Source organism: Stegostoma tigrinum, chromosome 23 (genome assembly GCF_030684315.1).
Source record: "Stegostoma tigrinum isolate sSteTig4 chromosome 23, sSteTig4.hap1, whole genome shotgun sequence".
Lineage (NCBI taxonomy): Eukaryota > Metazoa > Chordata > Chondrichthyes > Orectolobiformes > Stegostomatidae > Stegostoma > Stegostoma tigrinum.
The window spans coordinates 12,861,050-12,886,831 of NC_081376.1; the positions used below are offsets into that span (position 1 = coordinate 12,861,050).

General features: G+C 43.2%; 1 protein-coding gene across 3 annotated transcripts; it reads left to right on the plus strand.

Annotated features, from left to right (window-relative positions):
- Window positions 1-1,960: 1,960 nt before the first annotated feature.
- LOC125462508 (cytochrome P450 3A30-like) lies at window positions 1,961-25,197 on the plus strand. 3 transcript variants are annotated; one of them, XM_048552624.2, is made up of 14 exons: window positions 1,961-2,105; window positions 3,254-3,347; window positions 6,921-6,973; window positions 8,325-8,424; window positions 8,963-9,076; window positions 10,024-10,112; window positions 13,931-14,079; window positions 15,120-15,247; window positions 16,220-16,313; window positions 17,614-17,774; window positions 21,952-22,178; window positions 24,327-24,539; window positions 24,671-24,833; window positions 25,009-25,197. In XM_048552624.2, the coding sequence occupies exons 1-14, from the start codon at window positions 2,008-2,010 to the stop codon at window positions 25,102-25,104; spliced, it is 1,779 nt and encodes a 592-aa protein (XP_048408581.1). In that variant the 5' UTR covers window positions 1,961-2,007; the 3' UTR covers window positions 25,105-25,197. The 3 variants fall into 3 exon arrangements, with proteins under 3 accessions (XP_048408581.1, XP_048408583.1, XP_048408582.1); XM_048552626.2 differs by lacking the exon at window positions 25,009-25,197 and having other exon boundaries at window positions 24,421-24,539; window positions 24,671-24,786; XM_048552625.2 differs by lacking the exon at window positions 24,327-24,539 and having other exon boundaries at window positions 1,962-2,105.
- Window positions 25,198-25,782: the final 585 nt, after the last annotated feature.

Sequence of the window (25,782 nt, forward strand, 5' to 3'; positions counted from 1 at the left end):
ACGAATCTATTCTCACCTGCCTGCTCCTGGCCCATATTCTTCCAAATCTGTCCTACTGAAGCACTTATCCAAATGTTTTTTAAACGTTGTAATTGTACCCACATCCACCACTACCTCAGGACATTCATTCCACATGCGAAACACCCCCTGAGTAAAAGATTTGCCCCTCATGTCTTTTTAAAATCTCACTCCTGTCACCTTAAAAATGTGCCCCTAGTCTTGAAATCCACCGCCCAAGGGTAAAGGCAACTACCACGAACTCTATCTATATCCCTCATCATTTTATAAACTTCAATACGATCACCTCTCAACTTCCTACGCCCCAGTGAAAAACAATTTCTGAACCTCTTCAGTCTCTCACAACCCTGATTGTCGGTGTCCATCTCTCCAATAGACCATAAGACATAAGGTGTGGGGGTAGCCCATTCAGATCATTGCATGCTTCACCAATCAACAAGATCATGGCTGATTTGAGAATCCTCAACTCCTCTTTCCTGCCTTTTCCCCATAACCCTTGATTCCTTGACTGATCAAAAATCTGTCTATCCCAGACTCAATAGCCCTCTCTGACAAAGAGTTCCACAAATTCACCAACCTCTGAGAGAAGAAATTTGTCCTTATCTTTGTCTTAAGTGTGTGACACTTTCTGCTGAGACTATGAACTCTGGTCCTATACTCTCCCATAAGGGGAAACAAACTTACCGTAGCTACCCTATCAAGTCCCCTAAGAATCTTGTGTGCTTCACTAAGTTCTCTTTTTATTCCTCTATGTTCCACTGAGTACAGACTCAATCTGCTCCTTCTCTCCTAACAAGACAATCTCTCAAGCCTGGTATTAGCTTAGAGAACCTTCCCTGGAATACCTCCAATACCAGAAAACCAAAATAAATAAGGGGCCCAAAACTGTTCATAGTATTCTAGTTGTGGTTTGAGTAGTGCCTTGTATGGTTCTAACTAAACCTCCCTATTTTTGTACTCCATTCCCTTTGAAATAGAGGCCAACATTCCATTTCCCTTCCCTATTACCAGGTGAACTTGGATACTAGCTTTTTGTGACGCAAGCAAGAGGACATCAAATCATGTGCCAAGTTTTTGCTCACTCACTTAACTTCTGCAGACTCAGTATTCGCCTTCCCAGATATTTACTGTCATTTGCGAACCTGGCTAATGTACATTCACTTCCCTCATTCAAGTCTTCAACATAAATTGCAAACAATTGTGGCCCCAGCACTGATCCCTATGGCCTTGCAATGGCTACAGTTTACCATCATGAAAATGTCCCCCTTATCTCAACTCTTTAACATCTATCAGTTAGCCAATCCTCCATCCATGCTAATATACTATCTCCAAAACCATGAGCACTTACGAAGTAGCCCCTAATGTGTGGAACCTTTTCAAAGGCCTACAGAAAATTCAAATATACATCCACTGCTTCCCGCTATCGATCCTGTTTGTTACCTCATCAAATAATTCCTGTAAATATGGCAGACATTTCTCCTTCATGAACTTATGCTGACTGTGCTTGAACATATGATCTACTTCTAAATTATCTGCCTGCACATTCTTTATCATAGACTCTAAAAGGTTCCAATAAGATATTTCAGCTGATTGGCCTGTAGTTACCTGTTTTATATTTGTCTTCTTACGTTTTTAAATTAAGTTTCAAAATCTTCGAAACAGTGTCCAACCTGCAGGATGGTGGGCACACAGGGACTGCAGGGTCGGTAAACGAATGTACACGTTTGTTTCTTTCTGTATGATTTGGGTTTTATTAATTGGGCATTTTAATGAACGTGGATGATTCAGATGTGCAATAAACTCGATTAAAAGAGGCACCTTGTTGGCACGCGATGTTTCGTCACCTCACTTTGCAAATAACAAAGTTATTTTGTGGGATGGAGTAACCCTGATTCCACCCACTGGCTCGCTGCTCCCTCCCCCTCCGTATAAACACTGTCAACACTAGCTCAGGCTGCCTAGAGCTGTTGCTTGCTGTTTCTCGTCGGGATGCCTGTCCTTTTCACAGAGAGGCTGGGGGCGATCCGCGCCGCTCTGTCCGACCAGACCTGGATCCTTCTCCTCACTTTCCTGCTGCTGCTGGCCTGGTAAGTGCGGGATCTCTCTATCGCCTTGTCCTCCTTCCAGCGATGGGACACAATAGTCACAGAGTTCAACTGCAGGTGCTATCGGAGACGAGGAAAGTTTTGCAGCATTTTGTCACCGGTTGGTGTTTGTGTTTGAACTCTGTATTTGTGTGTATGAGGTCGGGGAGAGACATAGGGAGCTCTCCTCAGCGTCTGACCCCACTCACCCTGCCCGAGGAATCGCTGATGATTCGTTTCCCCTCCGGCTGCCCCCAGCCCTGTACTCCAGGCTGGAGCTGGATGAAAGCTGCGGATTCAAGTTTAGGAGGAAGGTGACTTGATTGGGATTTTATTCTGCGGGAATATTAACATTCCCATGGATTTTAACCCCACGCGGAATTAAATCATTTGGCTATTTTTTCCAAGTTTCCACTTTAGAACAAAGGTGAATCTTGGCAGGTGAATGTGAAACTCTACATTTACTGCTGGTTTACACTAAGCTGCAGCAATAGGACAAGGTTGAAATCTCGAGTTGCTTCTGCTAAAATCCAAGATTATGTACATGAAGAGCAATAGTGAAGGTGAGATTGATCTCCTTCAAGTGGAGAAGATTTGATAGAAATTTTCAAAATCATAAACGGTCATCGTAGAATAAATAAGGAGATACTGTTTCCACTGAAAGGGGGATTGGTAACCAGATGGCCATATAAGGAAGAGAGAGATAATGGGAACTGCAGATGCTGGAGAATCCAAGATAATAAAATGTGAGGCTGGATGAACACAGCAGGCCAAGCAGCATCTCAGGAGCACAAAAGCTGACGTTTCGGGCCTAGACATTCATCAGAGCCATATAAGGAAACAGTTTTTTTTGGTAAAGTGGCAAGTTGCTATGATCAGGATTATATTGCCTGAAAGGATGGAACAAGCGCGAAGTGTACTTCCTGAAGCATGGGCTAATGCACTGTGTAGCTATGTCCAGAACTCACCCCTGAACCTTGTTTTAAAATGTTCAAAATTATTTCCATTTTTAAGTGTTGATGTTTTATATGGAAAATTGGTGTTTAAATGAGAAGTTATTTTGTGGGACTAATTAATGGGAGTTTGTTTGATTTAGCTCATAACCAGTTTATTTATTGTTCACTAAGATTTGTAATCAATTCGCTTTACAGGTACAGTGTTCTACCATATAGGCTATTTAGGCGACTTGGAGTTCCAGGCCCAATGCCGCTGCCATTCCTTGGAACATTTCTACATTATAGAAAGGTATGTTTGATTTTTGTTTTTCTTTCTCAAGTCAGAGTTCTGTCTGTTATTGAACAGTTCTGCTCTAGCACTGTTTCTTCTTTCATAAGCGATGATAGAAGCTTGTGATTGGATGAGGAGACCAAAACTCAAAACACATGAGAAAGGCAAGTGTATTTGCCATTTTTTTTAAAGCACAGTGAAAATGGGTGAGGGGAACAGAATGAGGAAATTAAAGAAAGGTTAATCCCTGTACTATATTACTTTACATTATGGTTCTCCTGTTGTCCTGAACTGAGAAATAGCAGGTACCTGATTGAAAGTGGGGAAGATGGTACTAAATTGTGATTGGATGAGCAGCTTTCCTCACTGATTGTGTTGCTCCAGCCCAACCAGTGACAGTTCCCTCTCACCCAATCTAGCAGCTCCTGCAGGGACAGAATCTATTGTATCAGAGGTAATGGGAACTGCAGATGCTGGAGAATCGAGATAACAAAGTGTGGAGCTGGATGAACACAGCAGACCAAGCAGCTTCTCTAACTGTGAGCCTAACCATCCCTCCACCCGCCTCCAACACAAGTCCTCTTCCTGGACACCACCCCAAGGCCTCCTACCCTCCCTCGACCTCTTCATCTCCACCTGCCGTTAAGACATCAATCACCTCAACCTCTCCACCCCTCTCACTCAGTCCAACCTCTCCCCGGCAGAACGTGCAGCTGTCTGCTCCAATCCCAACCTCATCATAAAACCCGCGGACAAGGGAGGCGCTGTTGTAGGATGGGGCACTGATCTCTACATTGCTGAGGCCAGGCGTCAGCTCTCCAACACCTCCTCCTACCGCTCCCTGGATCATGACCCCACCCATGAGCACCAAACCATCATCTCCCAAACCATCCACAACCTCATCATCTCAGGTGACCTCCCACCCAAAGCCTCCAACCTCATTGTTCCCCAACCCTGCACCGCCCACTTATATCTCCTTCCGAAAATCCACAAACCCGCCTGCCCCGGTTGACCCATTGTCTCAGCCTGCTCCTGCCCCACCGAACTCATCTCCACCTATCTGGACTCCATTTTCTTCCCCCTTGGTCCAGGAACTCCCCACCTACGTCCGTGACACCACCCATGCCCTCCACCTCCTCCAGAAATTCCAATTCCCCGGTCCACAACACCTCATTTTCACCATGGATGTCCAGTCCCTATATTCCTACATTCCCCATGCAGACGGCCTAAAGGCCCTCGCTTCTTCCTGTCCCGCAGGCCCGACCAGTCCCCCTCCACCGACACGCTCATCTGCTTAGCCAAACTCGCCCTCACCTTCAACAACTTCTCTTTTGTATCCTCCCACTTCCTACAGACAAAGGGGGTGGCCATGGGTACCCGCATGGGCCCAAGCTATGCCTGCTTCTTTGTCAGTTACGTGGAACAGTCCTTCTTCTGTACCTACACGGTCCGTGAACCCCACCTCTTCTTCCGTTACATTAATGACTGTATCGGTGCCACCTCGTGCTCCCATGAGGAGCTTGAACAGTTCATCCACTTCACCAACACCTTCCACCCCAACCTCAAGTTCACCTGAACTATCTCCAACACATCCCTCACCTTCCTGGACCTCTCTGTCTCCATCTCAGGCTACCACCTAGAAACCGATTACCATTTCAAGCCCACTGACTCCCACAGCTACCTAGAATACACCTCCTCCCACCCAACTTCCTGCATAAATTACATCCCCTATTCCCAAATCCTTCGCCTCCACCGCATCTGCTGCCAGGATGAGGCAATCCACTCCCGTACATCTCAGATGTCCTCGTTTTTCAAGGACCGCAACATCCCCCCCACAGTGGTCAAGAACACCCTCGACCGTGTCTCCCGCATTTCCCACAATTCATACCTCACACTCCATCCCCGCAATAACCGCCAAAAGAGAATCCCCCTCGTCCTCACATACCACCCCGCCAACCTCCGGATACAACGCATCATTCTCCGACTCTTCCGCCATCTGCAATCTGACTCCACCACCAAAGACATTTTCCCCTACCCACCCCTGTCAGCTTTCCGGAGGGACCACTCTCTCCGTGGCTGCCTTGTCTGCTCCACACTCCCATCCAACCCCACCACACCCGGCACCTTCCCCTGCAACTGCAGGAAGTGCTACACTTGCCCCCACACCTCCTCCCTCACCCCCAGCCCAGGCCCCAAGAAGACTTTCCACATCAAGCAGATGTTCACCTGCACATCTGCCAATGTGGTATACTGCATCCGCTGTACCCGTTGTGGCTTCCTCTACATTGGGGAAACCACGCGGAGGCTTGGAGACCACTTTGCAGAACACCCATGCTCGGTTCGCAGTAAACAACTGCACCTCCCAGTCACGAACCATTTCAACTCCCCATCCCATTCCTTAGACGACAGTCCATCCCAGGCCGCCTGCAGTGCCACAATGATGCCACCCGAAGGTTGCAGGAACAGCAACTCATATTCCGCTTGGGAACCCTGCAGCCCAATGGTATCAATGTGGATTTCACAAGCTTCAAAATCTCCTCTCCCCCCACTGCATCCCAAAACCAGCCCAGCTCGTCCCTGCCTCCCTAACCTGTTCTTCCTCTCACCTATCCCCTCCTCCCACCTCAAGCTGCACCCCCATTTCCTACCTACTAACCTCATCCCGCCCCCTTGATCTGCCCATCCTCCCCAGACTGACCTATCCCCTCCCTACCTCCCCACCTACACTCACCTCGACTGGCTCCATCCCCGCCTCTTTAACTTGTCTGTCTCCTCTCCACCTATCGTCTCCACTATCCTTCTTCAATCTTGCACCCCCTCTCTCCCTATTTATTTCAGAACCCTCTTCCCCTCCTCCATTTCTGCTGGAGGGTCTAGGCCTGAAACGTCAGCTTTTCTGCTCCTAAGATGCTGCTTTGCCTGCAGTGTTCATCCAGCTCCACACTTCGTTATCTGGGACAGGATCTATGGTGGATTGGGGAAGTGGTGTTCTGAAGGATGTGGAGGGTGCATACACCATACCACAGGAGATGCAGTAAGGAGTGGGAGCACCTGTGGATTTGGGTTCCCATCTGGTTTGAGATATTTAACTTTTCAGCCGAGAGAAAACACTGGGAAATCGTGCATGTGATAGCAGCTGCCTTTCTCTAGCATGTCAGAGTGGTTGAAGTGAATAGACAGATGCTTCTAATAGACAGGTAGACAAGTGCGTCACAGATAAAGGAACAGAAAGGGATCTGGATGAAATAGGAGGGGCTTCATATGGAGGATGAACACTGGCACAGACCATTTGACTCAAAAGACCTGCATTCATCTATGAATGTGGCTTAAAACTGCCTGATTCTTTCTTGAGGTCACATTAATACACAGCTGAAAGATGTGATCTCTTGAAAGAATAGTTGTGAGGGACTTGAGTGGAACTAACTATTTTTTCATTTCAAGCAATAAAACAGGTTTTATATCCTTTTGTCTTCAATAACATCAAAATAGCTTTCTGATGCACTGTGATGCAAGTATTTGTTGTTACACCTTTTTTGTGCTTTGTGATTATTTTTGCTGATTTTTAAAAATATTTGTTTTCTTCCTGGCCAGGGAATGTTTGGATTTGACACAGAATGCTACAAGAAATATGGAAAGATGTGGGGGTGAGTGCATTTAATCAACACGTGGTATTTGTAAAGGTTTTGATTATTATCTTTGAAAAATCCATTTTACTCCAGTTATATGGTGTAGCCTAAGATATAACATACAGCCGTGGTAAACCCATTTTAAAGGTAAAGATCTTTTCAAGCGGATTTTGTAATCAATTATTTCTCTTTAGTGATGTTGTGGTGCAGGCGGTGTTGATATATTCACTTTGTACTCAAAGGATGCCACATTTTTCTGGAATTTAGCAGATTTTGGGGAGGGATGTTCAACCTTAGTGCAATTAGCTCTTTTTAACAAACATTCAAATTGAGAAATGGCTGCAATGATGCACTCACACTGAGCTTGACATTCACTCTGCTTTGTTTCAAACAGATGTCTCACACATTTTTTCCATCCAATAAACTGGAATAATGGAGTGAAGTCTTATTCAGCTAGGGATTCACCCATGTTGTTGCTGGAACTTAGGCAGTAGATTTGGCTGAATTTTGTCCACACATTATCACGGGAGCATTTCTGGGAGAATATCATTGTCTAACACAGGAATTCAACCCATTGAAAACTATGAAGAGTCCGGAGGAGGCACTGGGAAATGTCCCAATAATCTGCTGAAGTTCATTGATCCAGGGGGTGAATTTCATAAAGCTGGGGCCTTCCATTTTGCCCTTTTGTCTTTGCCCAGGTTTAGATCTGGACGTGGGTGATTAATCCACCCTTGGGGGCGCTGTGTCAAATTGTGAAAGATTTTATCCAGTGTATTTATGCCATTGATTCTACACACTTTTTTTCCTGGAATCCCTAGGCTGGACTGTTCCTCTGTTTCCCTGACCACCTCCTTCTACAGCACTCTAATCTCCCATTGCCATCTCCTTATCTCCCTTGCCTTCTGTCTGCTCCTTGCCTACAGCCTGAAACTGCATATTTCACCCCACTGACAGTCTGCTTAATCATGCATGCGGTAGCGAGGGGGGATGCTGATGAAAACCAATTGAGATATCCGTACATTCTATAGTTAACTCCTTGGGGTCTGTCCTTGCTATGCTAATGTCCCATTCTCGAAATTCCATGGTGGTTCTGGCAATTATACAGTATAATTTGGTCCAGCACAGATCAATTGGAATTTAACCTGTATAAATTCAAGCAATTCACTTTCGACTTAAACACACTGCTTGCGGATTTATAAATTGATTAGAGAGGAGTTGATCCAAATTAGAATAAACTCAACCACTTCACACCTCTACCAACCCCTCTGCCCTGAATCCCCCACCCCCCCCCCAACTCCACAAGGAGAATCTCTCTCTGTCTGATTTAAAACCCAGATTCAGCATCGAGCTCTTTTTTCTCCTTTAGCATCTATGATGGACGCCAGCCCATTCTATGTCTTATGGATCCTGACCTAATTAAAACCATCTTCATAAAAGAATTTTACACTCTGTTCACCAATAGACGGGTAAGTATTGAACTGCATGAACTAGAATAAACCCTTATTTTTTCTCTACCTGATTCGTATAAACCTACCTTGACAATGCCTTAGCTGGGATGTAACTTAGTTCCCACATTTTCTCCATCTGTTGTTCTAATGCCATGACATGCAGAGCAAAAGTTAGGCTTACCAAACACATCTGTGTGTATCATGAAGTGGGGTGTGGGGATGATAAAATAAGTTTATTAGGATAAGGCTATTTGGCCCCTCAAGCCTGTCTTCCCGCTCAGGAAGATCTGGTTGTTGTTTCCAATTGTGTAGTTGATGCCCACTGTTGAGATTTTGCCATAGTTTGTATCTGAAAAGATTCAAGTCAGATCCGATTGCTGCTCTTCCCTCACCCCCTTTCTGTTTTGTCCCCACCACGCCTGCCTTTTCTAGTCCCCCTGCTGCTATTCAACCTAAATACTCACTGCTGCTGTAGCAGAAATTTGCTGATAAATTAATATGTATAGAACCTAACATGTAAAGTAAAACAGAAGTTTGTTTTGACAATTTTCTGTAGGACTTTGGTCTGAATGGACCACTGGCTGAGTCCATCCTGATTGTTCAAGATGACCATTGGAAGAGAATCCGAAGTGTCCTTTCACCAACTTTCACCAGTGGGAGACTGAAAGAGGTAATGAACTGCCATCCCATTCCTGAGTAATTGAATGTTTTGTCTATGCCTGTAATTGTGGTGTGTGAGATCAGGTATATGGGTAATTGTGTTTCAGATACAAAATTGTATGATAACTGATCTCATATGATGAGTATAGCTGCTGATACACAATGAAACTATAATTTAAGACGATAAAATACAGACTAATGTGAGGATATCTTAAACTCTGCTGCTCAGGTCTTTACTCCCAGCACATTCCATTCCCCAAAAACCTCTCCACTCCCTGATCTCCTTTTCAAATGTCTTAATTTTAAAATTCTCATCCTTTGTCCACATTACTCCGTGGCTTCCCTATCTCTGCAACATTATCCAGCTCCACAATCCTGCAGGAATTCTCAGCTCTTCTGGTTTTGGCTTATTCTGGATCCAATTTGTAAATGCCCCACTATTGTGTGACTTCAGTTGTAGAGGGCCCAAGCTCTGGAATACCTTTCTTTCTCATGTTGTTCCTTCAAGGCACTCCTTGAAACAATACTGAGACCATCTGTCTCCTTCACAATTTCAATTTCCCGTCTGACCCTTCTCATTTCAACCTGAATACCATGTTATTCACCTGACGTGTCATAATCACACTTTTTGGGTATGGAATTTATGATGAGATTGGCTACGCATAGTTGAGTTTTTGAAGGTGTATGTCTGTGTACACAGGTAAAGTACTAAGAGTTCTTCACAGCGTGGTTTACGGACTGGGAAGGTTGAGGAAGTTGATGATTTTTGATGGGAAATGAAGGAGCCATGAATTGTCATTATCTGTCATTGTAATCCTGAAGGGATGTGGAGAGTGTAAAATTTCCCTTTACTAGATGAAAGCTCTTGATCTCCAGGAACACATGAATATATTTAGGTCCAAGCCATCACTGTGTGTATCCCATACGTTATTCACCCTGTTTCTTTTCTCTTCCCAGATGTGTCCAATCATCAGTCACTACGTAGAAAATCTTGTGAAGAATGCAAAAAAGAAAGCAGAGCTGAATGAATCTGCTGACATGAAAGAGTGAGTAAGTTGTCTATAAGATTACACATCCTGAGTTTACCAAATACACCTATATACCAGCTAGATGTGGTGGCACAACTTCTCACTACAACACAAGCATGTAGCTTCCCATCCTTAAAGAGTATACAGTTTAAAGTTCCTCAAGAGGAATTCAATCCTTCCATTTAATTTCTCCCTTTTGGATAACATGGATAAACTGCTTCTGAGGTTTCCCCAATGTCAGTTTAAACCACTGCGTAGACATATAATCAGAGGAACTGCCATGAGAGATTATTTTTTCTCCTCCACCAATCCACAGTGGCAGCATTGTACACTGCTTACAAAATACATTACAGCAACTCACTTCTTCCAAAGCTGTGATCTCTGTAAACTGGAAAGACAAAGGCAGATGATATATTGGATACCATCACCTGCAAGCATGACATCATGACCTGAAACACAAGTCTGACTGGATCAAAACCCTGGAACATCTTACCCTGGTGTCACAGTGGGTGTGCCTACACTGGTTGGGCTGCTGTTGTTCAAGATGATAACTCACTGCCACTTTCTCAAAGGCAATTGGGATGAACCGACACAGTGACACCTGCATTCCTGAAAAGGAATGACAACAAAACCTTCAGTCTAAGCAGAGACACACTCATATAATTAGAGATAGTAGGAACTGCCGATACTGGAGAATCTGAGATAACTAGTTGTAGAGCTGGATGAACACTGCAGGCCAAGCAGCATCAGAGGAGCACGAAAGCTGACGTTTTGGGTCTGGACCATTCTTCAGATGTCAGCTTTCCTGCTCCTCTGCTGCTTGGCCTGCAGTGTTCATTAAGCACTACACCTTGTTCTCTCATATAATTAACTGCTTTTACCCTGTAAGCTTGATTGGAACTCAAATAGTATCCACATACAAGAACACAAAGTCACTGGGTAAAGTATAAATAACCAGACCATGTCTTCTTTTTGCCAAACACCTTAAATTGGTGAATAAAAACCAAAAGAACTGCGGATGCTGTAAATCAGGAACAAAAACTAAGTTGCTGGAAAAGCTCAGCAGGTCCGGCAGCATCTGTGGAGGAGAAAGCAGAATCAATGCTTTGGGTCTGGTGACCCTTCCTCAGAACTCAACTTAAATTAGTGCCCTACACCAATGGGAACATTTTCTCTCCACATTGTCTGGACTGTCATTTTGAATTCTTCTATCAAATCTTCTAAGCGAATAATCCCAGATTCTTCAATTTATTTATGTAACTGTAGATCCTCTGTCCTGAAATCATTTTAGCGATTTCTTTTTTTGCATTCTCTCAATTCATTCCCTTTTAATATAGTGCCCAGAACTGAATATGATGCTTACCGTTGAGCCTAAAGTTTTATTTTTAGCTTAGTTTATTATAACCTCCTTGTTGTTGTACTCTCCATACCCTTATTTATGAAATCCTGGATCCCACTGGCTTCATTAGCCACACTCCCTCTGGACCTGTCCTTTCACCAACAGTGAATTGTGCACCTATACCCCAACTCTCTTTGCTCCTGAACACCTTTAGAATTGTACCCTTTATTTTATACTGTCTCTCCCCATTCTTCATACCAACCGAATCACTTCAGACCCCTGTGTCAAATTTCATCTGCCGCTTGTTTCCCCACTTCATCAAAAAGTCTGTCTTCTTCCAAGTTTAATATTATTCTCTTTGCATTTCACATACCTCCAATTTTTGTCCTATTTAAATTTTGACATTACACCTTGTCCACACAAGTCTAGATCATTGTTCTAGATCAAGAACAGTAGGAATCCTAACACCAACCCACTATAGACTTTCCTCCTGATCAAAACTAATTTTTCTTTTAACGTCTGCCAGTTGTGTATCCATGTTGTTTCCGTGTGTTCAGGATATCTGCATATTGCTGATAAGACTGTGTAGCACTAAATCTGTGTTCCCATCGATAAGATTACCATCATCTGCCTTCTCTGTTTACCCTGGGCAAAAAAAAACTCAGGGAAGTCAGTTAAACATTATTTTACTTAAGCAAGTCCATGTTGACTTTCCTTAACTAATCCACCTTTGTCCAAGGTACTTTCTTTTATTTTCTCTCTGGTGGGGTGCATAATTATCCCCGATACTCATTTTATACCACAACCGTGCCGTGGTGTTAATCTAAGTCCTCACTTATCCTCATTCCTTGTAGCTTCTCATTTATTATTTAAATACTTCATAGATTTTTGGATACCTTTTTGTTAGAAGCCAGTTATTTCTCATACTCTCATGTATTTTTCCAATTCTGCTCCAAACCTTTTTTGTATAGCCTCATTTCTTAATTGTACGATGCACCTGATATCTCCTTTTAATGCCCTCTTTTCTGCTTCATCTTATTCTGTGTCTTTCTTCATCCCACAAGGCCTGGCTTTGTTTGCCCTATGTTTCCTTTGTGGGAAATGTACCTTGCTTCGAACAATTTTCTCCATTTTGTTTTGCCCATATGAGCCAAATCTGTTCTTACTCCACTGAAGTTGGCTTTGCCCAATTAATTATTCAATTTCCTGAATTTCTTCATGTCCTCTTCCATAGCCAGTCTCAACCAGATAACAGTGTTCACTGTTCCCTAGATATTCACTTGCTGATACTTGGCCCACCTCATTCCCTTAAACCAGATTCAGTAATGCCACCTTTCTGCTTGGACTGGAAATATGCTGCTGTCAAATCTTTTCCTATAAACACTTAGGAATACTTTCTCTACTCTGCTTTTTACAATGCTCCTATCCCCAGTTGATAAGCCTCCCTTTGGACATTTGCTTCCAGATGTGACTGGTGCTCTCCCTGCATGATACTGTACGGTTCCACCACTCACATTTGCACCTGCACCTTATTGGCCACTGTGGCATCACTGTCTGCTTATCCATGGTTTCTGGCAGCCAAAACTATGATGGAAAAATGTCCATTAAAATGAAGTTTCAACCAGGCATTCCATACTTATTATAAAAGCAATAAAATGCCTCAGATGCAATTTATGGCATGACTAAAAAGGCCGTGATCACTAATTAATGTTATCCACTTTATCTATATATTGAGTGGCATCACTGCCAATGCTCTCAGTGCTGTGAATACACAGCTGATGATTGGCTCCGTGGAGTACCTGGCTTGACTGCTTACATTTATAATCATTATTCCAACGAACTGAAGGTGGAAACAATACAATTGCAAACCTACTGTAGCTGATTGGTTTTAAAAATCACTGAATACCACTTTACAGCTTTAAAATACTGCACTAGGCTTTCCTGACCCAGATCACTTAATGGAGTCTAAATTTTCATATTAATGGAGTTCAAATAGCCATAGTAGCACAAAATAGGAGTACTTCCCTGAAGCCTGCTCTGCCATTCAATATAATCATGCCTGACCATCCCACTCAGTGCCCTGTTTTCACTTTCTCCTCATACCTTTGATCCCTTTAGTCCTAAGAACTCTATCTAATGCTTTCTTAAACATTCAATGATTTGGCTCAACTACTTTTGGTGGTAAAGATTTCAATAGGCTCACCACTCTCTGGGTGAAGAGATTTCTCCTCTTCTCAGTCCGAAATGGCCTACTCAATATCCTTAAAGTTCTGGTCTCCCAGTTATTGGGAACATTCAATAAATTTTAAGGAGATACTAAATTAACATGTGAGGGACAACAGAATAGTATTACATACTGAGTGTTAGATCACAGTTTGGAAGGACACGTTGCAGACATGCAATGGTTTTATAATGTCTTTACTGTCAAGTGGCAAAAGTTTATTTTTTCTTTCAGCTGTTAAGCAGTTGTACCATATACATCTTTCTCTTCTTCCAGTATCTTTGGTACATATAGCATGGATGTGGTGACGAGCACTGCATTCAGTGTGGATGTCGACTCGATCAACAATCCCAATGACCTGTTTATCATCAACATCAAGAAACTGATTGAGTTCAGCTTCTTTGACCCTGTTCTTATGCTTGCTTGTAAGTGATTCAAAATATTTCTTTTTGTTTTAGTCGAGGTAGGGGAGGGTTTTTTTCTGATTTGAAGAGATATGCTGTTGGTTGTGCATGCCATGGAGACTATTCACCCAATCTGCCCTGTTTCCGTAGCTGTAGTATTAGCAGTTTGCACTTCCAGTAGCTTTGTGAGTAGATTCATCGTAACAAAATGGCTCAGGACCCAGCAGACTTCATTAGGTGCCCTACAACTTTTAATAATCATAATAATGTTAACAATATCCAATGAGGTGTTTCCTCACTTCAAAATTTGTCAATTATTCAGTTCCAATTGTAACCACCCACCCAAAGGGAACATCTGAACCACCTCCCCTTGAAATTCGATGACAATGCCATTGCTGAATGTCTGCCGTCATCAGCATTCTAGGATTTTTTTTATCATTGACCAGAGACTGAACTGGCCATATAATTATGGTGCCACAGGAAAGGTCATCATCCATTGCCTGCCCACATTCTCAGTCAAGAATGATGGAATACTCCCCACTTGCCTGAATGATTGATTGTAACTTCATAGGGATAGTATGATCCATGATTTTCAATAACATTCCAAGCATGAAGCCTTCCAAAATGAAGTAGGCTGCTTAACTGGCACCCCATCCACCACCATAAACATTTGTTGCGCATCCCCAGTTGACCTCAGGAACTTACCAAGGTCTCCTTGACAACAACTAACAAACCTATGAGCTCTATTACCCAGAAGAACAAAGGTTTGGAAGACCACTGCTGCAAATTATTTTCTAAACCATACACCAAGTGTGACTTGAGGCTATATTGCCACTACTACAGTGCCATGGGATCAAAATCCTGGAACCCCTTTCCTAACAGTGCTGTGAGTGTTCCTTTTATCACAGGGATCATAGTAGTTCAAGAAGATGGATCACCACTAGCTTCCAAGGGCAACTGGAGATGTGCAACAAATGCTGGCCTTTTAGCATTACCAAATCCCATGAATAGTGTCTAAATATTCTAACACTGCTATTTGTCATTTTTATCTTTTATTCTAGTGGCTTTTCCTGCTGTTATTCCAATCCTTTCAAAGCTTAATTTTAGCTTCTTCCCAAGAGATGTGAACACATTTTTCACAAATGTTTTGGTGAATTTGAAGGCAAAGAGACAAAAAGGAGTGCACACTGTGAGTGTTAAACTAACCACTGAAATGTTTCATGTTCTTGCGCATGTTTCACCAGCCTCAACACTGAGCCTTTCTGCCGAATTTTATATCTAAACGGAATGTGGCAGTAATCAGTGGGGGTGAATACCTGAGGAATATTGTGTACTTCAGCAGTTGCTGATGTTTAGCAGGCAGCTGTGTAGTTGATGTTCAATCTGATAGCAGACAGCTCTGCAGTCTCACACCTGGGTTTGCTGTCCAGGTTCTCCACTATCAAAATGTAAATCAGGGTGACAATGCAGCTTTTGTTCTTTCACTTGGGCTTCTGCCTAAGTTCGTGGTGGAGAGCAATCGTCTGGAAATTTCACCCCATGGTGTACAGGCTGGGTATTTTCTTCACTATTAGGAAGACAGCAGTAAAGAAGAAATTCCTGGGTTACTTGTGAATAGACCTGAGTGAAGAGGAATGTGGGGACAAGAGCTGAGTATATCAGTAACCTCGGGATGTTTGAAAGCGGTCTATTTCACTACTGATTAGAAATCTTAATGTTCTATCATATTTAAGTGATAGCCTCAAATATTTCATCTCCTTTCCCAATTTGTTCTGTGGTTGACAGCTGTACTATTTATATATGCAGTGTGGGGCAGACCAGGAGAAAACGGGAAGGTAGAGAATCAAATGCCGAATAATGCTTTGCCTTTAGGATACAGACGTTGTGCGTGCCATGGAGAATAAGCACGAAGCAGGTAGTTATTACCCTTGGTACACTGCAGGGGCAGATGAGCAGGGAACAAGGCTGTTGAGAACAAGTAGATCTCTATCATCTGCAGGTAGACTTTATGTAGAGGCGATGGTCTCCATCTCCTGACCCTTGTTCCTCTTCTTTGTCAAGGGGATGAAGCTGAGCTTGGGGAAGGTAGAGCTGTGCTGTGCTGATTTTTTAAAATTTGATTTGAAACTGAGTCCTCACGTGGTGGTTGTTTAATTCTCAGGATCGGGTGGATTTTTTGCAGCTGATGGTTGATTCTCAAGTAGCCAGTGTCAGCGCCGAGAAGCAGAATGGTGATGGCAAGTCGACAGGAAAAGGTACCATCCATTGAAAACTTCTCATTGTTTTCATTCTTGTTTCTTTGTGTTCCTGAATGAACGTTTCCTTTTCAGTTTCTGTTTTGTTTGCTACTGTCTGTTCTTCTAGTTTTCCCGTTCCCACCTGGCTGACCCATTCCATGCCCCTAATGAGTCTATAAACTTCTATAAAGCCACCCCTCAGCTTCCTACGCTCCAGAGAAAAATAGCCCCAGCCTATTCAGCCTCTCCCTAAAGCTGAAATCTTCCAACCCTTGCAACATCCTTGTAAATCTTTTCTGCACCATCTCAAGTTGCATTACATCTTTCCTAAAGCTGGGAGGCACCTGCAACATGATCTCTCAACTCCTACACTCAATGCACTGACCAGTAAAGGCAAGCATACCAAATGCTTTCTTTACCATGCTGTTTACCTGAAACTCCACTTTTAAGGAACTATAAATTTGCACTCTGAGGTCTCTTAGTGAGGCAACATTCCCTGGGACGTTACCATTAGATATATATGCCCTGCCCTAATTGATCTTTTCAAAATACAGCATCTCACATTTATCTAAATTAAACTCCCATCTCCTCGACCCAAGTGATCAAGGTCCCATTGTTCTCTGAGGTAATTTTTTTCATTGTCCACTACAGTGATTTTTGGTGTCATCTGCAAACTTACTAACCATACCTCCTATCTTCACATCCAAATTATTTATATAAATGATGAAAAACAATGGATCCAGCACTAACCTGAAGAAGTTATCCTCCTCCCTCCCAACAAACCTCAGGGGATCTCCATCTTCGATCCGCCTCCCCTGTCTCCCTATTTATTTCAGAACCCTCTCCCCAACCCCTTTTCTGACGAAGGGTCTAGGCCCAAAATGTCAGCTTTTGTGCTCCTAAGATGCTGCTTGGCCTGCTGTGTTCATCCAGCTCCACACTTTGTTATCTTGGATCCAGCACTGATCCTTGTGGCACATGCAAGTCACAGGTCTCCAGTCTGAAATGCAACCCTCCACCACCACCATCTGTCCCCTACCTTCTTGCCAGTTCTGTTTCCAATATTTTGACAAGATCTAACTTCTCCTGGGATTTTAGTTTATTTTTGCTTACCTATATGGGAATTGTCTGCTTCACCTACTCTGGGAGTACATATGTTAATGATTTTAAGCTATGCCTGAAATCAGTGCATCATTTAATTATTTGTCATCATATTTTTAAGCAATTTTAGGAATTTCTGGCATTGAGAGCCAAAATTCTTTTCCTCTGGCGCTGTAAGGCAAAATTTGTGATAGACATATTCTAATTCTCTCTGCAGCTCTAACTGACTCGGAGATTCTCGCACAGGCCATGACTTTTATCTTTGCTGGATATGAGACCACCAGCAATACACTATCATATACTGCACACAACCTGGCAACACACCCGGATGTGCAGAAGAAACTGCAGCAAGAGATAGATGAAGCTTTCCCAAACAAAGTGAGAACTTGCATTTCTATTGTGGTGGTAATGACTTTGGGATCCTCTTTGCAACAGCTTCTGAATTGTAGTAACTGCATTTTAAAAACCTTGCACGCATTAGTCTGATGATAACTACTTACATTTGTAGTAAGAACTCCCCCGCTATTCAAAATCCTGCTTTGAGATGTTTTACATCCAGTTGAAAGGATTTTCGTTCACTGTCTCTCATTTGGAATGCTGTGTATTGCACTGTTTTCTTCAGATGGTGAGTGCTGTTGGCAAGGCCAGTATTTTTTTTAATCTCTTAATTGCCCTTGAACTGAATGGCTGAGCAGGCCATTTAATTGGGTAGTTTAAATGAACCACAGTTGTCGTGGGTCAGGAATCATGTAGGCCAGACTGGTTAAGGTTGGTAGATATTATTCTCAAACAGTCTTCCAGGATGGAATTAAAACCTCAACCTTCTGACTGAGGGGTGCTCTCCAGCTGAGACATAGCTGTTGTTGAGAGAGTTGTGATTGGTTGATACCGATCACTTTCTAAGTACACCTTGGCAATGAGAAAATCCCAAATTCTGGGAGCTATTACTGGGGAAAGCAATCCATGTTCTGCTTTTAATTTTGCATCGTTTACTTCAAAGAGACATTCAGAGCCGTAGAGTCATAGAGCTGTACAGCATGGAAAGAGACTTTTCAGTCCAACTTGTCCATGCCAACCGGATAACTTAAATTAATCTGTCTCACTTGCTAGGCTTTAGCCCATGTTCCTCTCAACTCTTCCTATTCAAATACACATCCAGATCCCTTTTAAATGTTGTAATTGTCCCAACCTCCACCACGTCCTCTGGCAGCCCATTCCATATATACTCCACCCGCTGTGCCCCTTTGGTCCCTTTTTAAATCGTTCCCCTCTCACCTTAAACCGATGCCATCTAGTTTTGGACTCCCCTCCTTGGGAAAAATACCTTGTCTATTTACCCTATCCATGTCAATCTTGATTTTATAAACTTCTGTAAGGTCACCCCTTAGCCTTCTATGCTCCAACGAAAATAGCCCCAGTCTATTCAACCTCTCCCTATAGCTCAAATCCTAGCAGAATCCTTGTAAATCTTTTCTGAATCCTTTCAAGTTTCACAACATCCTTGCTATAGCAAGGAGACCAGAATTGAATGCAGTATTCCAAAAGTTTCCTAAGTAATATCCTGTACAGCTACAACAAGACCTCCCAACCCCTCCTGAATACATTGACCAATAAAGGCAAGCATACCAAATGTCGACTTTATTGTCCTGTCTACCTGGAACTCCACTTTCAAGGAACTATGAAACTGCATTCCAAGGTCTCTTTGTTCAGTAACACTCTGCATGACCTTACCATTAATTGGAAAAGTCCAGCCCTGATTTGCCTTTCTAAAGTGCACATATATGTAATTAAACTGCATCTGTCACTCCTTGGTCCATTGGCCCGTCTGATCAAGATCCCATTGTATTCTGAGGTAATCTTCTTTGCTGTCCACTGCACTTTCATCTGCAAATATATTAACCATACCTCCTCTGTTCACATATAAATGAAGAAAAGCAGTGGACCCAGCACCAATCCTTGTGACACACTGCTGATCACAGGTCTCCATCCGAAAAGCGACCCTCCACCATCACCGTCTGTCTCCTACTTTTGAGCCAGCTATGTCTTCAAATAGCTAGTTCTCCCTGTGATCTAACCTTGCTACCCAGTCTACCATTAGGAACCTTGTATGCCTTTACTGAAGTCCATATAGATCGCTTTGCCTTGATCAATCCTCCTTGTTAATTCTTCAATAAACTCAATCAAGTTAGTGAGGCATAATTTCCCACACAAAAAGCCATGCTGACGATAATATTCAGTCCTTGCCTTTCAAAGTACATGTAAATCCTGTCCATTAGGATCCCCTCTAACAACTTGCCCACCACTAATGTCAAGCTCACTAGTCTATAGCTCCCTGGCTTTTCTTTACCCTCTTTCTTAAATAGTGGCACCACGTTAGCCAGCGTCCAGTCTTCTGGCACCTCGCTTGTGCCTATCAATGGTATAAATATCTCAGCAAAAGGCCCAGCAATTACTTCCTAGCTTCCCACCGAGTTCTAGAGTACACCTGATCGGGTCCCAGTGATGTATCGACCTTTATGCGCTTTAAGACTTCTAGCACCTTCTCCTCTATATTTTTTGGACATTTTCCAAGATGTCGCTACTTATTTCCCCATGTTCTATATCTTCTGCATCCTTCTTTGCAGTGAACACTGATGCAAAATACTCATTTAGTATATCCCCGTATTTCCAGGCGTTCCACACAAAGGCAATCTTTAAGCGGCTCTATTCTCTCCATAGTTACTCTTTTATCCTTGGTCTATTTGTAGAATCCCTTTGGATTCCCCTTAATCCTGTTTGACAAAGCTTTCTCATGTCCCCTTTTTTCCCTCCTGCTTTCCCTCTTAAGAATACTTCGACTGCCTCTACATTCTTCTAGGGATTCACTCAATCCCTGACATATGCTTCCATCTTTTTCTTGACCAAAGCCACAATTTCTCTAGTCATCTAACATTCCCTACACCTACGGGTCTTGCCCTTCACTCTAACAGGAACAAACTGTCTCTGGACTCTCATTCTTCCGTTTGAAGGCATCCCATTTTCTAGCTAGCCCCTTTACCTGCGAACAACCACCCCCAATCAACTTTTGAACGTTCTTGCCTAATACCATCAAAATTGGTCTTTCTCCAATTTGGAACTTTAACTTTCAGATCTGTCTATCCTCTTCCATCACTATTTTAAAACTAATACAATTATGGTCACTGGCCCCAAAGTACTCCCTGTTGCAAAGTTGAATATTTGTGGATTGGGAGGCAGGACATTAGAATTTAGTATTTGTAAAATGCTCAGAGTGGAAAGCAGTGTGTGGTCCCTTTAAAAGATTATGTTCTTTTTCTATGCTTAAAGATTCAAAATGGATGCCTGTGAGGATTAGTAGCTTGCAGGTGCATAGAGCAGTTGAACTTAAACATTTTTATTAAAAGGCTGTACTGCTAGCAGGCAAGACAACAGGTTTTTGGATTTAGCCAATTAATTTAAACCAAACCCTTAGATACTAAAAACCAATTAAATTTAAATCTGATGGTTTTGAAAATATAGGGTCATCAAGGGTATAAAAGATGAGGGCACTTGGAAAATGGGGTGAGAGTCAACACTCATCTGCCAAAACAACAGCTCTCAATTCTAAAATAAAGAAGCACAGGCCCTCACAGAATTCTGTATGCATTGGAGTAAGCGCCATCTAAATTAAAGGTGCCTTTGACACAAATAGTTAATCTTCATGACAAAAGAATGAATAGGAGAAGGCGTTCTTGACAGAAGAATTCATTGGAGAAAACACAGAACATTCCAGAAGACGTAGCCTGGCTGTAATTTCAAGAGACTACATTCTAATTTTTTAGCTAAATTTTATGTAAGTGGGACTTATATTTACTGGGACAGCAGGCCATTAGAATTTTGTTTTATTCAGGAATAGTTTGTAGTGAGAGGGAAATTGTTTGGTTTGTTAATTGTTTGGTTAATTTGTTCACTGTTGGAGTTAGATAAATAAATTGTTTTTTGTTGATTATAGAGTGAGTGTCAGGATTTTATTTCATTTAACCATGGCTTTATAACAGATTAGGGTTGATAGGAATGTTATACCACTTTTTACATTTCTTTTAACAGATTATAGAGTGAGATGACCCTCTCAGGGCGTTTCAGTTTTTGTTATCATAAGGGGTCAACCTCTGCTATATAACATTCCCTGCTGACATCCCAGCCACCTGCCCTTCCTTATTTCCCAAAAGAAGATCATGTTTTGCTAATTCGCTTGTAGGTACATCCACAAACTGAATCAGAAAGTATTCCTGTATACATGGAACAAGACCTTAACACTATGGCAGTTGTAGTCTATGTACATGCACACGCGCATGCACACACACATGGGGGTTTGACATCATTGGGAATGCAATATCTGAATTCTCAATTAGATTTCTCTGTGATTATCTGATGTATGAGCTTCATTTCAGTCTTGCCGCTATTCATACATTATCTGTACTATTATAAAAAAGAGAATGTTTCTCTTGTCCTGTGACAAAATAGTGTAACTTTCTGAATTTCAAGAATGGCATGTTCTGTTTTTTTACCTCCTATGAAGGCTCCTCCCACATATGATGGAGTGATGCAGTTGGAATATATGGAAATGGTGATATCGGAAACCCTACGAATGTTCCCCCCTGCCCCCCGCATTGACAGAGTGTGCAAGAAAGATGTACAGCTTAATGGGATAACCATACCAAAGGGGACTGTTGTCATGGTTCCTGCCTATGTGCTGCACCGTGATCCAGAATACTGGCCAGAGCCTGAAGAGTTTAGACCTGAAAGGTATAACTGCACTCTATGCTGTACTTGGTTGGGCTATTCTCACTGATTCTGCTGCATCTGTTTTTCTATCATCTAAGAGTAACTTGTCTGAATCCTCGTAAGTGTTATAAACGCTTTATTAACATACTAATATACAGGATACTGATTATCCCTCCCCCTCAGACAGTTCTAATCCTCTCTTGGTCAATGGGGAGGGAGGGGTAGGTAATTGGGTGGGAAGATGGACAGGTCAAGGAGGTGGGGATGAAATTGGTTGGTCTTGGGATGAGGTTTTGGGGGTGGTGAGATTTTGAAGCTTGTAAAGTCCACATTGAGACCATTGAGCAGCAGGGGTCCCAGGCGGAATATGAGGTGCTGTTCATCCAGGCTTTGGGTGGCATCGTTTTGGTATTGGAGGAGGCCCAGGATGGACATCTCGTCCAAGGAGTGGGAGAAGGAGTTGAAGTGGTTCGCGACTGTGAGGTGTTGTTGTTGTCACGAAGTGGTCTCCAAGCCTCCGGTTGGTTTCCCTGATGTAGAGGAGGCCCGATCAGGAACAGCAGATACAATATACCATGTTAGCGGATGTTCAGGTGAACATCTGTTTAATGTGAAAGGTTTTCTTGGGGCCTGAGGATGGAGGTAAGGGGGGAAGTGTAGGGGCAGGTGTAGCACCCCCTGTGGTTGTAGGGAAAAGTGCCGGAGGTTGTGGGACTGGTGGGGAGTGTTGAGCGGACAAGGGAGTTGTGGAGAGAGCAGTCCCTCAGGAAGGCAGCTAAGGGTGGGAAGGGAAATATATCCTTGGGAGTGGGGTCAGATTGCAGGTAGCAGAGGTGGCAGAAAATGATGCGTTGAATCCAGAGGTCGATGGGCTGATAGGTGGGGACAAGGGGAATTCTATTTTTGTTGTTATTACTGGGAGGGGGTGTGAGGGCTGAGGTGCAGGAAACACGAGTGATGTGGTCAAAGGCGTTTTCAACCACTGTGGAGGGGTAAGTGTGGCTCCAGAAAAACCAGGATATCTGGGATGTCCGGGAGTGGAACACCTCATCTTGGGAGCAGATGCTGCAAAGGCGAAGGAATTGGGAATAGGGGATGGCATTCTTGCAGGAAGGTGGGTGAGAGGAGGTGTATTCTAGGTAGCTGTGGGACTCGGTGGGCTTGAAAAAGGTATCAGTTTCGAGGTGGTTACTAGAGATGGAGACAGAGAGGTCCAGGATGGAGACAGAGGTGTCAGAGATGGTCCAGGTGAACTTAAGGTTGGGGTGGATGGTGTTGGTGAAGTGGATGAATTGTTTGAGCTCCTCATGGGAGCAAGATGTGGCGCCGATACACTCATCGATGTAGCGGAGGAAGAGGTGGGGGATAGGGCCACTGTAGCTGCGGAAGAGGGACTGTTCCACATATCCTACAAGGAGGCAGGCATAGCTTGGGCCCATGTGGGTACCCATTGCTACTCCTATTGTCTGTAAGAAGTGGGAGGAGTTGAAGGAGACCTTGACCTGTCCATCCTCCCTCCCACCTACCTGCACCTCCCTCCTCACTGACCAACCCCCATCCCAACTCCCTAACTACACTCACCTGTACTGGCTTCTCCCCGCCTCCTTGACCAGTCCGTCTTCTCTCCACTTATCTGCTCCTCTATCCACCTTCTATCATCGCCTCCCCCTCTCTCTGTTTATTTCAGAGCCCCCTTCCCTTCTCCCATTTGTGAAGCAGGGTCCAGACCTGAAACGTCACCTTTCCTGCTCCTCTTATATTGCCTGGCCTGTTGGGGTGTTCATCTAGCTCTGTTAGTCACTGGCTGTCATCTCTGACTTCTGCCAGTCAGCAAATCCTTATCCATGCCAGTACTTTGCTCTTAAAAACACAGACTCTTATTTAACAGCCTTCCAGCGTGGCACCTTGTCAGAGGCCTTCTGGAAATCTAAATAGATCATGTCAACTGGTGCTCCTTTGTCTAACCTGCTCATTACCACTTCAAAGAATTCTAACAGATTTGTCCGGTATGACATCCCCTTGACGAAGCAGTGTTGACTCTGACCTATTTTACCATATACTTCCAAGTGCTACATAATCTCATCTTTAATGGACTCAGACTTTACCAATGACCACCATCAGGCTAACTGGCTTATAGTTTCTGTCTTCAGCCTCCTTCCTTTTAAACAGTGGTGTCATATTAGCCATTTTGCAGTCCTTTGGAACCCTCCTGACTCCAGTGATTCCTGAAAGATCACTACCAATGGCTCTACAATCTCCTCAGCTATCTTGTTCAGAACTTTGGGGCACAGTCCAACCTTCAGACCTTCCGGCTTCCCCAGGACCTTCTCCTTCTGTGATGGCCACCAGACCTACCTCTGCCCCGACTCCACTGAAATTCCTGTAAGTTACCAGTACCTTCCACTGACAAAACTTTGTTTTCTAGTCACCTGAGGATGCGTCAATATCACTTGCATCTAAGCCAATTTGACAATGGTCTCTTTCCCATATTTTGTTTTTGCCAATGTAACTAGGTTCAGTAAAGAGAATAGGGAGTCTCGGGATCCACATATCTTCCTGCCATTTGGAATGGGCCCTCGGAACTGCATTGGGATGCGATTTGCTCAGCTTATGATGAAGATGGCACTTGCTTCATTCTTGCAACATTTGAGCATTGTGCCATGCAAGGAGACATCGGTGAGAACTTACAGTTTATAAAAATTATCTAAAAGTGTGAATGTGTTCCTAAGTTGGATTTAAAAAATAAGTAGATAAATGGACAGGCAGGAAATTACAACCTCATTGTTGGATACATAAAATTTTGCAGTCAAACCTTACCGCTGCCTTCCTCACTATTGCTGTTCTATTTCAGATTCCTCTAGAAATGGATGTGAAAGGACCCATGCATCCCAAAAAACCTGTAATCCTGAAATTTGTGCCACGGGTGAATGCTGATTCAAAGCAATAAAGCACTGATCAACTTGGAACTTAAAATATTTAAGAGTGTGAATGCTTTGGACTAAACAGAAACAATGGCAGAATAAAATTTGCATGCTATCAATCTGCAGTGAAACAATGGAATATGTTGCTGTCTGCCCCAGCAGCATTCATGGCCAGTATGATATTTGACTAGCCTGTAGCTCTGAATGCTCCTATAATGCCCATAGTCAGGGATGTGCCCAGTTCATGGACTGCACCATGATGCCTCTCTCGGCTCTTAACTCACTGTCAGTGCTCACTCACTTTGAACAAAAACAAAAGTTGCTGGGAAAACTCAGCAGGTTTGGCAGCATCCGTGAAGAAAAAAATATGGTGACCCTTCCTCAGAACCGGACCCAGATCCAAAATGTTAACTTTTTTTTTCTTCACAGATGCTGCCAGACCTGCTGAGTTTTTTCAGCACCTTCTGTTTTTGTTCCGGATTTATAGCATCCGCAGTTCTTTCGGTTTTGCTCATTGCTTTGAGTCTATCTTGATGCTCACAACATCACTGCTTGCCTCTATTGCACCTTGCTATTACTGTTCATGCATATGGAGAGGTGTTATGAATAAATAGGCAGCACAGTGGGGCATGCTGGATTAGTGGCCTTGGGATTTGGGGTTTATGAAAGCATGTGGGAAATGCTGCAGGCATTGCTGGTGGAGG